Genomic DNA, 11,359 nt, shown 5'->3' with positions numbered 1-11,359 from the left:
CCTGGTTCAAACATCAGTGTTGATGTCTATTTGACCTGGTTCAAACATCAGTGTTGATGTCTATTTGACCTGGTTCAAACATCAGTTTCGATGTCTATTTGATCTGGTTCAAACATCAGATTTGATGTCTATTTGACCTGGTTCAAACATTGGTTTTGATGTCTATTTGACCCAGTCTTACTATCACATATAGAAAAGCCTTCCGATAAGCAGCACATCAAATAGATGGCCTCCAAGGGAGAATCTCATTTCATACTTCTCGCGTCTTCACTCCTCTTCCCTCACCTACTTCTCAAAATCAATTGGATGAGAAAGTCAGAGGTCTCACCCCTCTGACCTTCTCCTCCAGTGGGTTTTTAGGAGGCGGCGAGGAGGGAGGACATGAGTATGGAATTGAGATTCTCCCCTAGACTACCCACAGTACCTAAACTACTGGGAACGGCTTCCATTTTCAAGCAAATCATTATGGTTTGATTATAAAACAGGATCTCCCTCCCTGGTCATGGCAGATAAAGCTCAGTTGAAACCCCGGAACTGCCTGTGAGCACATCTGCAGGCCTGTGGAGAGGCAATTTATAGGCTGAATTAATTCTTATTTATCATCAGCCTAAATCATAGGTTTTTCTCATCACATATGAAGAGTATTTGTGCCTCTGCATTGCAAAGACAGAAGGAAATTAAGTGCTTTATATTCCCAAGCAGAATTTCCTTGCCAATCATGAATGGACGGACAGACCTTTCTAACCATTTTAATCGTGTAGATGCCCAATCAGAGAAGAGACAAGGATTGAACTAAATTTGCACTCGCAGTCTGAGTTCATCTCGATGTTTCACAGCTCTGGAATAATTGATTTCTCCTTTACTCTCGGGGAGACGGACAGGGGAAGGCTTGACATGGGCAGGGGAAAGAGAGGCACGAGACTTCACAGGCCTGCCACTACACTCATCCAGTTCCACTCTGGTCTCTCCCCCCTTTTGCTTTTGTTTATGTTTTGTGTAGCAGGGTTCCATCATAGACTCTAGTCAAGCTTCAGTGGCACAGCAGGAAACATGTTGCAGCCAACTGTTGCCTCACCATTTGAAATGGTTGGGTACTTTTAGTGTGCGCCCCCAGGGTTCAATGCTCTTAGTGTGGTGCAGAACAGTGCAGTTGATCATCTCCAGTAATGCCTTTTAGAGAAGGAGGAAAAGCCTCTATAACAGAAGCACCATTGGATACCTGTCAGCCCGCCTACTTCTATAAAGAAACACCATTGGATACTAGGCAGCCCGCCCACTTCAGCCATACTCAAGATACTTCACAAACACGTACGTTAGCACTGTTCCAGCATGCGGCTCTTTTCAATGATACCATTGTTTTAGATGGGGTGTGTGTCGAGTAATGTCCAATGGGCCAGGATGGAATTGACTGTCAAGGAGCATAACAGAACATAACATGCAATGTGTAGGGATGAAGAAAGAGGATTATGATCTCAGACGGTACAGAGCTGGCTCTTCACTAAGCCATGCGTCATTTAGTGAAATATGAAAAAGACCTGGGCCCTGCCCAGTCACAGCACATTGTTGTGTTGTATGTTTCAGACTGATGTCATGCTCTCAGTCCTCCTCTGTACAGAGCAATGTGCCTGGTAGGTGACCCATGTCTACAAGCATCAGGGAAGCTTCGGAGGTGAAAAGGGAGACTTTGTTCAGGTCAAGCTCATGAACACGGGCTGATTTCTATTGAGAAGCCAAAGGATAGGAACAAAAAGACACCAGCGAAAAATAAAACACCAAGATGTCAGCGATAAACATCCCTTCCTCAAACCTCAGCCATTATTTTCTAATGTCATCCTATAGGCTGGAGAGAGCAGCAGAACTTGATAGTGTTCCATTGGCCCTTCACCCAATGGGAGGCAACTGGCTAGGTGTTAGTCAACATCTAAGCAGAGGAGGGTATTTAACCGGGGGGAGAGCGAGCTAGCTAGTTCACCTGGGACTCGGGGCACTCGAGGCAGCAGTCAGTGAACAATATGAGCAAGTCATTTTTTCCCCTGCCAGAGACACTCACCACTCAGAGAGCCCAGACAGTATAATGAGGAATCAATGGAATCAATAGCTGCTGCTTGTTATTCATTCAGGACAACCCACTGTGCTCCAGGCTCAGACACAGCTGGAGGGGGGCTTTGATGCTGCTGACAGTTTGACAAAGACACAAGCAATACCCAAGTCATTAAGATGGAGGGCATGGCTGTATACAAAGCACCTAGTATGGATCACAGCCTCGCAGGTAAGTGGGTCCACAGACGTGTATAGCTGTATACAAAGGAACTAATATAGATTACAGTTAAGTGTACGCAGCACCGCTCAGAAGTGTCCGTTCAGAGTCAATTAGTGTTTTTCTATTTGTAAAGACTGACTGAAATGTGACAACCCCAGTAGAAAACAAAATCAATGGATTACCACACAAAGAATAATAATTAAGATTTTTTATTTCAGTTTTCCCCTCACAACAATGCCAGAGAGAAAGTATTTTGTTACCATTGCATTGTAATTACTTGAAAGCAACCAAAAGAGGAAGGCAGCCATTTTGGAGAACGTAGCAGTAGAAGCAGTTCTGACATGCAGCAGAGCCGGCAGGTTAATCAAACCCAGAGAGCGAGAGGACGATCATTTCCCCGATCCACAGTTTGAACCCTAAACCCCTGTATATCCCTCCATTCAGAGCCCACCCACCAAATTCATCTAATACAAAACACACTGCGGCAACAAAGGATTGCAGATCAGAACACGTTCAAAACTCACTCAAAAAGGGAAAAACATTATGCAATTCTAAATTGCATAATGGTCAATGTTGACATAATGACATCACTACACAGTAATGTTTTAATAACAGATTAATCTTTTTTTTTTTTTTTACATACATTTTTTGTAATAGCCAACGTGGTGATTGGTCAACGGGGTATTTACGCTATTATACGTTAGAGTAACCTTGGTCATTAATGTTTAGTGTGATATGTTATCAGTAGAGGGTTACGTAGAGAGTGGGTAACCAATATTATTAGCGACCTAAACAGGACCTACCCTCTCATACAGTACAAAACGCCCTATTTGAAGCGCTGGACAGTTAGCCAGTCAGGTCTACAGAGAAGAGCTACAGCACACAGCCAGGGGAAAGAGGCCATCTTACTGGGCTAATAGAATATCTTTACAACCGTTCTCCATCTAGCACAACTGATGTTTGGAAGATGAATATAACCAAGTGGTCTTACAATACTGAAAACGGCCAACAAAATTGAACACTATTGAATGTCTCCGGTTTTTCTGCCAACATCTTTGTGCAAGGAGTGCACACAGGACTTGGGAGCGATCATATTTAAGTGTTAAGCTCTATTCATTTTTTACATTGCATCCTTGTGTGTTCAGGGAAGGTCCAAGTCAGTGCTTTTCCCCCTCAGTGTTTGGTCCCCAAGGGAGACATGATTGACAAGTCCATCCATTCAATGGCTACTGAAGAGGCAAGAAGAGAGAATCCCTACAACTTAAAAAAAAAAAAAAAAACTGCAAACAGACAAAGCAGTGCTAAAGACAGAGGTCGGGGGAAGGGGTGTGTCCATCTGGTCTGTCTGGGGGACCACTGCTGCATCCGTCCGTCCCTTCTAGGCTCCCGTCTCACTTGAGGAGAGCCTTGATGGCGTCGGTCTCGGCTGCTTCGAAGGCGCTCTGTCCGTCTGGTCCTTTCTGCTCCTTGTCAGCTCCCTGGGGGGGGGGGACAGGGAGATATTATGATCTGAGTAGAGCATCAAGGCCTCAACCTCAGTGTGAACCCGCTCTCTCAAATTGAACCATAGGCCAAGGTTAGAATCAGTGTTCACCCCACACCCCCATCCAGCCCTCTACCCAAGGCCACAGGTTCAGCCCATCAGTAATGCTCTGTGAGAGTGTGGGCCATCCTGCCTGTCCCCCTCAACCCACTCTGTGATGTGGTCTCTCTCACCCTCTCCAAGTGCATTCCAAAAGGAGAGGCAAGGCACTGCGCAGAATCACTGAATAACTCATCAACAAGCATCCCAAACTACTACTCATTATAGGTTCAAGATGAGCAAAGCTGTGCAGTGCCCTGCTCTGGCCGACTCCCTCTAACCCAATGTTTCTCTTCATCTCTCACACACACAGTTTTAGAACAAGACAGTGAAGGTGAATGAGGGTGAAGGGAATGCAGCAAGGGTTGCAAATAACGGACAAAGTGGGATAAAACGTACAAGACGACTAGCTGACGAGTGGTTGAGCGTTACCAGACCAACAACTTAAATGGAAAACTTTAGCCTCTTTAGCGGGGGCTTACGGAGCCCAGGCAGGGAACACGCCATTGTCGAGTGGAGAAGCCTGACCCACTTTGAGTGCCAGGCAGAAAGTGTGTGTGTATGTGCTGCCAAAAGGGGCATCGGAGCGGGGCATCGGAGGGGGGCACGGGCTACAGGGATTAAACAGGACTGGTGGATACTGTCTTAGATGGAGAACTCTAAAATTGGGGGTAAAGCTCAATTTAAGAGTTTACTTGCATCTAACAATACAGTTTACAGTGTTCTGATGAAACTGAAAAGTTATACATTTGATTTTATTTACAATGACGACCTGGCTTAGTGAGGTTGTATGGGTTTCAATATTCATAACAGGACCAAACTATCACCAAATAAATGTGGTAACATGGTTAAACAAAACAGCAATCTTCAGACACGCAGCGAGAGCGAGAGAGCGCAAGCCTCAACACCTGTAGTTGGATGGTGTGTTAGTGAGGCATCTTGTGACCAAGCCTGGTGTTCTCCATGGTTATCGTGTTCTCAGCTCTAGTGGGCTGACGGCAAAGAGAACAAGGAGGAAGAGGAGGCGGAGGCTCTCTAGCTCAGGGTAAGTCATTAGCTAGCAGCTGGTACCGGTGGAGGAGGCCCTCTAGCTCAGGGTAAGTCATTAGCTAGCAGCTGGTACCGGTGGAGGAGGCTCTCTAGCTCAGGGTAAGTCATTAGCTAGCAGCTGGTACCGGTGGAGGAGGCTCTCTAGCTCAGGGGAAGTCATTAGCTAGCAGCTGGTACCGGTGGAGGAGGCTCTCTAGCTCAGGGGAAGTCATTAGCTAGCAGCTGGTACCGGTGTAGGAGGCTCTCTAGCTCAGGGTAAGTCATTAGCTAGCAGCTGGTACCGGTGTAGGAGGCTCTCTAGCTCAGGGTAAGTCATTAGCTAGCAGCTGGTACCGGTGTAGGAGGCTCTCTAGCTCAGGGTAAGTCATTAGCTAGCAGCTGGTACCGGTGGAGGAGGCTCTCTAGCTCAGGGGAAGTCATTAGCTAGCAGCTGGTACCGGTGGAGGAGGCTCTCTAGCTCAGGGGAAGTCATTAGCTAGCAGCTGGTACCGGTGGAGGAGGCTCTAGCTCAGGGGAAGTCATTAGCTAGCAGCTGGTACCGGTGGAGGAGGCTCTCTAGCTCAGGGGAAGTCATTAGCTAGCAGCTAGCACCGGTGGTGGAGGACAGAAGACGTAGCAGTACTCCACAGGCCTCATTTACACAACAGCACCACTTCACCCCGACGCTCACCTCAACAAGACTCCTAGTCAACACAGCCTGGGAGAAGGCTGCTACCTAGCAGACTACCTACAGGAACCTTCCAGCACCATCTAATGAGCATTCCCTGACTCATTATATAAATGGAGCTAGCGAGCTGTATTATCCAATGAAGACCAACTCGTGTTGTCGTACACCGACACGGCTTCTCACTCTCCCTGGGCTCTACTGACAGGGGGGAGAAAACAACTGTAGACTTGAGGGACGTGGAGGAGGCCATCTACCATGGACATCCACCGGTCTCCACTTAGAATAATGAGCTAGTCTAAAATGGGAGTAATGATGGTAGCCGGTAATCACTGATGGCCTTAACATCCAGCCAGGAAGAGATTGAGGCTGCAACTATTTTTTAAATTTATTTAACCTTTAACTAGGCGAGTCAGTTAAGAACAAATTCTTATTTACAACGACGGCCTACCCCGGCAAGACCCGAACAGCGCTGAGCCAATTGTGCGCCGCCCAATCATGGCCGGATGCAATACAGCCTGAGCTAAGTGAGATGTAGGCCAGTCACAGCATCCTGGAGTGACAGAGCAAAACAACGCCACGGTGTGTGTGTGTGTGTGTGTTGTGTGTGTGTAAGGGTTATGTAAGTCTGCCTCTTGGCCGAGGTGTCCATTAAGTCTTCATTATGCCATTATTGAGTGGAAAGGAGAGACTGCCCATGCATAATCTATCAGGCCCTCAGATCTACTCCCCTCAGGATTGGTTATAAGATGTGATGCTTACAGGAGTCCATCGACCCGCCCGCTCCAGTCAAGCGGCCGTGGGGCCGTTCACGGGGCATATTTTACATGGCCTTGAACGAGGGAGGAGAGGAAAGAAAGGTGAGATCGATATCTGTAGAGGGATGGAGAAATACTTCTGTTGGCTGCACTGTGCTCAAAGAAGAGGAAAAAGATAGGAGGGTTGTTTGACCAAAACACGAGCAGGGTGCTGATGTCTGTACTGCAAGACAACAGTGAGGGCGGAATGTCTGTACTGCAAGACAACAGTGAGAGGGGGGATGTCTGTACTGCAAGACAACAGTGAGAGGGGGATGTCTGTACTGCAAGACAACAGTGAGAGGGGGATGTCTGTACTGCAAGACAACAGTGAGAGGGGGATGTCTGTACTGCAAGACAACAGTGAGAGGGGGATGTCTGTACTGCAAGACAACAGTGAGAGGGGGATGTCTGTACTGCAAGACAACAGTGAGAGGGGGATGGCTGTACTGCAAGACAACAGTGAGGGGGATGGCTGTACTGCAAGACAACAGTGAGGGGGATGGCTGTACTGCAAGACAACAGTGAGGGGGATGGCTGCATAAGAAGCATTTTAAGGTCCTGGAGTGGCGTAGCCCGTCTCCAGATCTCAACCCCATAGAAAATCTTTGGAGGGAGTTGAAAGTCCGTGTTGCCCAGCAACAGCCCCAAAACATCACTGCTCTAGAGGAGATCTGCATGGAGGAATGGGCCAAAATACCAGCGAGTGTGTGTGAAAACCTTGTGAAGACTTACAGAAAATGTTTGACCTCTGTCATTGCCAACAAAGGGTATATAACAAAGTATTGAGAAACTTTTATTGACCAAATACTTATTTTCCACCATAATTTGCAAATAAATTCATTTAAAAAATCCTACAATGTGATTTTCTAGATTTTTGAAGTGTACCTATGATAAATTACAGGCCTCATCTTTTTAAGTGGGAGAACTTGCACAATCGGTGGCTGACTAAACACTTTTTTGCCCCACTGTATATGTAGCACAAAAGCTGTAAATTAAAAAAAAACATATTTGTCCTCTGACGAGGGTTTAATAAAAGTAAAAGAGTGGGAGTTGTTAAGGGAGGTAGGGAGGGCTTCAGTGCTGATTCATAATTAACAAGCCCCGTGTTCCTCTGAAGCAGTCTCTCTGGCCTGTAGTCAAGTCAGCAACTCTCCCTCCCCCGGCATGCTGGCTGGTTAGGGTCAAACACAGGGTTAACAGGCCTTCGATAATGCAGGAACCACCCGTGGGCAGTCAGAGGTCAGCTCCCATGATGCTCAGGTGCACACTTCCAAGACTGTCAAGCATTTTGTCTAGAATGAATACTTGAGTTATCATGAATGATACATTCTGGTAGTAGTGGACTACCGATGCAGTATCAGATTCCTCTGAATGTTTCTTAAAGCTGAATAAATGAGCGGACACGAATCAATGAGAAGACATTCAAGCACTGGCCTGCTGTTGCTCTTGATGTGTAATAACAGAGTGGTTAAAGGTAGCCAGAGAGAAAGTGTTTCAGAGCTCCAGTCCTGCCGCTGTAGCTTCTGGCTGAAACGAGACATCAGGCTGCTGTGGCGTGGAGCGTCATCTCATATCTCCTCCCACTCCACTTCAGGCCTAACCCGTTGATGAGCCCTTGGCTGGCGGTGACCCGGGCCTGCCGTCGCCTGATGACAGACGCCACATTCTCATCTGTCAGATGGGGTCTCAATTGCTGACGTATAGCGCCAAGGGTGTCCCCGCCCCAAGAGGTGATCGATCTGGTTCCAGCCACATATCTCGGTATCTGCATGTATCGTGACTGTGTCCCATCCCCAAGAGGTGATCTGGCCACATATCTCGCCAGCCATCCCTATGATCTGGTTCCAGCCACATATCTCGGTATCTGCATGTATCGTGACTGTGTCCCATCCCCAAGAGGTGATCTGGTTCCAGCCACATATCTCGGTATCTGCATGTATCGTGACTGTGTCCCATCCCTAAGAGGTGATCTGGTTCCAGCCACATATCTCGGTATCTGCATGTATCGTGACTGTGTCCCATCCCTAAGAGGTGATCTGGTGCCATCCATAGAGGTCGACCGATTAAAAAAATAAATCCTTAAAAATATTTAAAATAAAAACAAATATATATATATATATTTTTTTTATCGGCATGGCCTATTAATTAGGGCCAATTTCAAATTTTCATAACAATCTGTATTTTTGGACACCGATTACATTGCACTCCATGATGAGACTGGCCGGCTGACCACCTGTTACGCGAGTGCAGCAAGGAGTAACGGTAAGTTGCTAGCTGGCATTAAACGTATCTTACAAAAAACAATCAATAATCACTAGTTTTATCTAGCTTGTCCTGTGTTGCATATAATCGATGCGGTGCCTGTTAATTTATCATCGAATCACAGCCTACTTAGCCAAACAGGTGATGATTTAACAAGCGGATTCGCACTGTCGTTTTACCAATGTACCTAACCATTAAACATCCTTGCCTTTAACCTCTTCAGTCGACCCTCTACCTTTTCAAACATTCTGTTAAAAATCGCGCAACATTTCAGCCCCCTGCTACTCATGCCAGGAATATAGTATATGCATATGATTAGTATGTGTGGATAGAAAACACTCAAGACGTTTATAAAACTGGTTAAATCACGGCTGTGACTTTAACAGAACGTGTGTTTCATTGAAAAGTGCAGGAAAATCTGATCACTGAAAGTGGAAAAATATATCCATCCGCCGCTTCAACCCATTGTTATGGGCGAAAGACATTACCATTTACATTTAAGTCATTTAGCAGACGCTCTTATCCAGAGCGACTTACAGGGCTGAGGTTGCAGTACCTACAGCTTCCACACGATGTCAACAGTCTTGTCATTTGCCAATTCTTTGTTTCTTGGTCAAACGAACAAGAGACAGGCTTTTTCTTCAGGTCTCCGGCCGGATATTTTGGTTGAGAAATACACGGACAGTATTTCAAGACGGACCCCTATAGAAAACACTTCATCGTGATTAATTTGATCGCTTATTAACGTTTACTAATACCTAAAGTTGCATTACAAAAGTATTTCGAAGTGTTTTGTGAAAGTTTATCGTCAACTTTTTGAATTTTAAAAAATGACGTTACGTTATGAAACGCTATTTTTTTCCGTTTATCACACAGTCTTCATAGATCGATATCTAGGCTATATATGGACCGATTTAATCGAAAAAAAGACCCAATAGTGATTATGGGACATCTAGGAGTGCCAACAAAGAAGATGGTCAAAGGTAATGAATGTTTTATATTTGTGCGGTTTGTGTAGCGCCGACTATGCTAATTATTTTGTTTACGTCCCCTGCGGGTCTTTTGGGGTGTTACATGCTATCAGATAATAGCTTCTCATGCTTTCGCCGAAAAGCATTTTAAAAATCTGACTTGTTGCCTGGATTCACAACGAGTGTAGCTTTAATTCAATACCCTGCATGTGTATTTTAATGAACATTTGAGTTTTAACTAATACTATTAGCATTTAGCGTAGCGCATTTGCATTTCCAGAGCTCTAGATGGGACGCCTGCGTGCCAGGTAGGAGCAAGAGGTTAAAATCAATACACAACTATATATTTTTTAAACCTGCATATTTAGTTAAAATAAATTAATGTTAGAAGGCAATATTAACTAGGGAAATTGTGTCACTTCTCTTGCGTTCAGTGGAAGCAGAGTCAGTGTATACACAGTTTGGGCCGCCTGGCTCGTTGAACTGTGTGAAGACCATTTCTTCCTAACAAAGACCGTAATTAATTTGCTATATTTGATATAATTACGACATAACATTGAAGGTTGTGCAATGTAACAGCAATATTTAGACTTATGGATGCCACCCGTTAGATAAAATACGTAACGGTTCCGTATTTCACTGAAAGAATAAACGTTTTGTTTTCGAAATGATAGGTCATTAATATAGTCAAATATGGAAACTAAAGGCTCGTATTTCTGTGTGTTGATTATATTATAATTAAGTCTATGATTTTATAGAGCAGTCTGACTGAGCAGTGGTAGGCAGCAGCAGGCTCATAAGCATTCATTCAAACAGAACTTTAGTGCTTTTGCCAGCAGCTCTCAGCAATGCTTGAAGCACAGCGCTGTTTATGACTTCAAGCCTATCAACTCCCGAGATTAGGCTGACTATACTATAGTGCCTAAGAACATCCAATAGTCAAAGGTATATGAAATACAAATGGTATAGAGAGAAATAGTCCTATAATTCCTATAACTACAACCTGAAACTTCTTAACTAGGAATATTGAAGACTCATGTTAAAAGGAACCATAAGCATTCATATCTTCTGAGCAAGGAACTTAAACTTTAGCTTATTTTACATGGCACATATTGCACTTTTACTTTCTTCTCCAACATGGTTTGTGTTATTTAAACCAAACGAAACAGATTTCATTATTTATTTGAGCCTAAATCGATTTTTATTTATGTATTATATTATGTTAGAGTTCATTCAGTATTGTTGTAATTGTTATTATTACATATATACTAAATAAAATGAAAAATAAAAGAAAATAATTTGGTCGATTAATCGTCAGCTTTTTTTTTTTTGGTCCTCCAATAAATCTGTACCGGCATTGAAAAAAAAAAAAAAAATCAGAATCGGTCGACCTCTAATCCATGTGATATCTCGGTCTCTGCATGCATCGTGACTGTGTCCCCTCCCAGTAGTGTTGGTGCCGGGTGATTTACGTGGCGGGTCGTGTCCGTAGGATGCAAAGAAAGGGGCGCCGCTTGGAGTTTGGACACAGGTGAGTGGAGTAAGTCTCTTAACTGCTGTGGCGCTGGATCACTCGGCGAGTGAGGCAGCCTAAGCCACTCTGATAAGCGCGGCACGGTGCTTTTGTATACCCCACCTCATTTAACCTGGCTGGGAGATGACCGATGCTTACACACTGGAAATATTAGCCTGTTGGTTTCCATTCTTACACAGTCAGAAACAAGAAAACACAAACATCCACATACAAATGCTGAGGCACACACACGTTTT

General features: G+C 44.8%; 1 protein-coding gene across 1 annotated transcript in view; it reads right to left on the bottom strand.

The window, feature by feature from the left end:
- Positions 1-2,453: 2,453 nt before the first annotated feature.
- LOC124014142 (myotrophin-like) overlaps positions 2,454-11,359 on the bottom strand; it is a 20,638-nt gene continuing 11,732 nt past the window's right edge. The window contains exon 4 of the mRNA XM_046328884.1: positions 2,454-3,738. Within this exon, the coding sequence (XP_046184840.1) occupies positions 3,652-3,738 (87 nt within the window). The 3' untranslated portion in view covers positions 2,454-3,651. The remainder of the gene's footprint in view (positions 3,739-11,359) is intronic.

Source organism: Oncorhynchus gorbuscha, linkage group LG25, assembly GCF_021184085.1.
Source record: "Oncorhynchus gorbuscha isolate QuinsamMale2020 ecotype Even-year linkage group LG25, OgorEven_v1.0, whole genome shotgun sequence".
Taxonomy (NCBI): Eukaryota; Metazoa; Chordata; class Actinopteri; order Salmoniformes; family Salmonidae; genus Oncorhynchus; species Oncorhynchus gorbuscha.
Note: the sequence above shows the minus strand (reverse complement) of the source record. Positions and strands in the feature narration are given on the sequence as shown.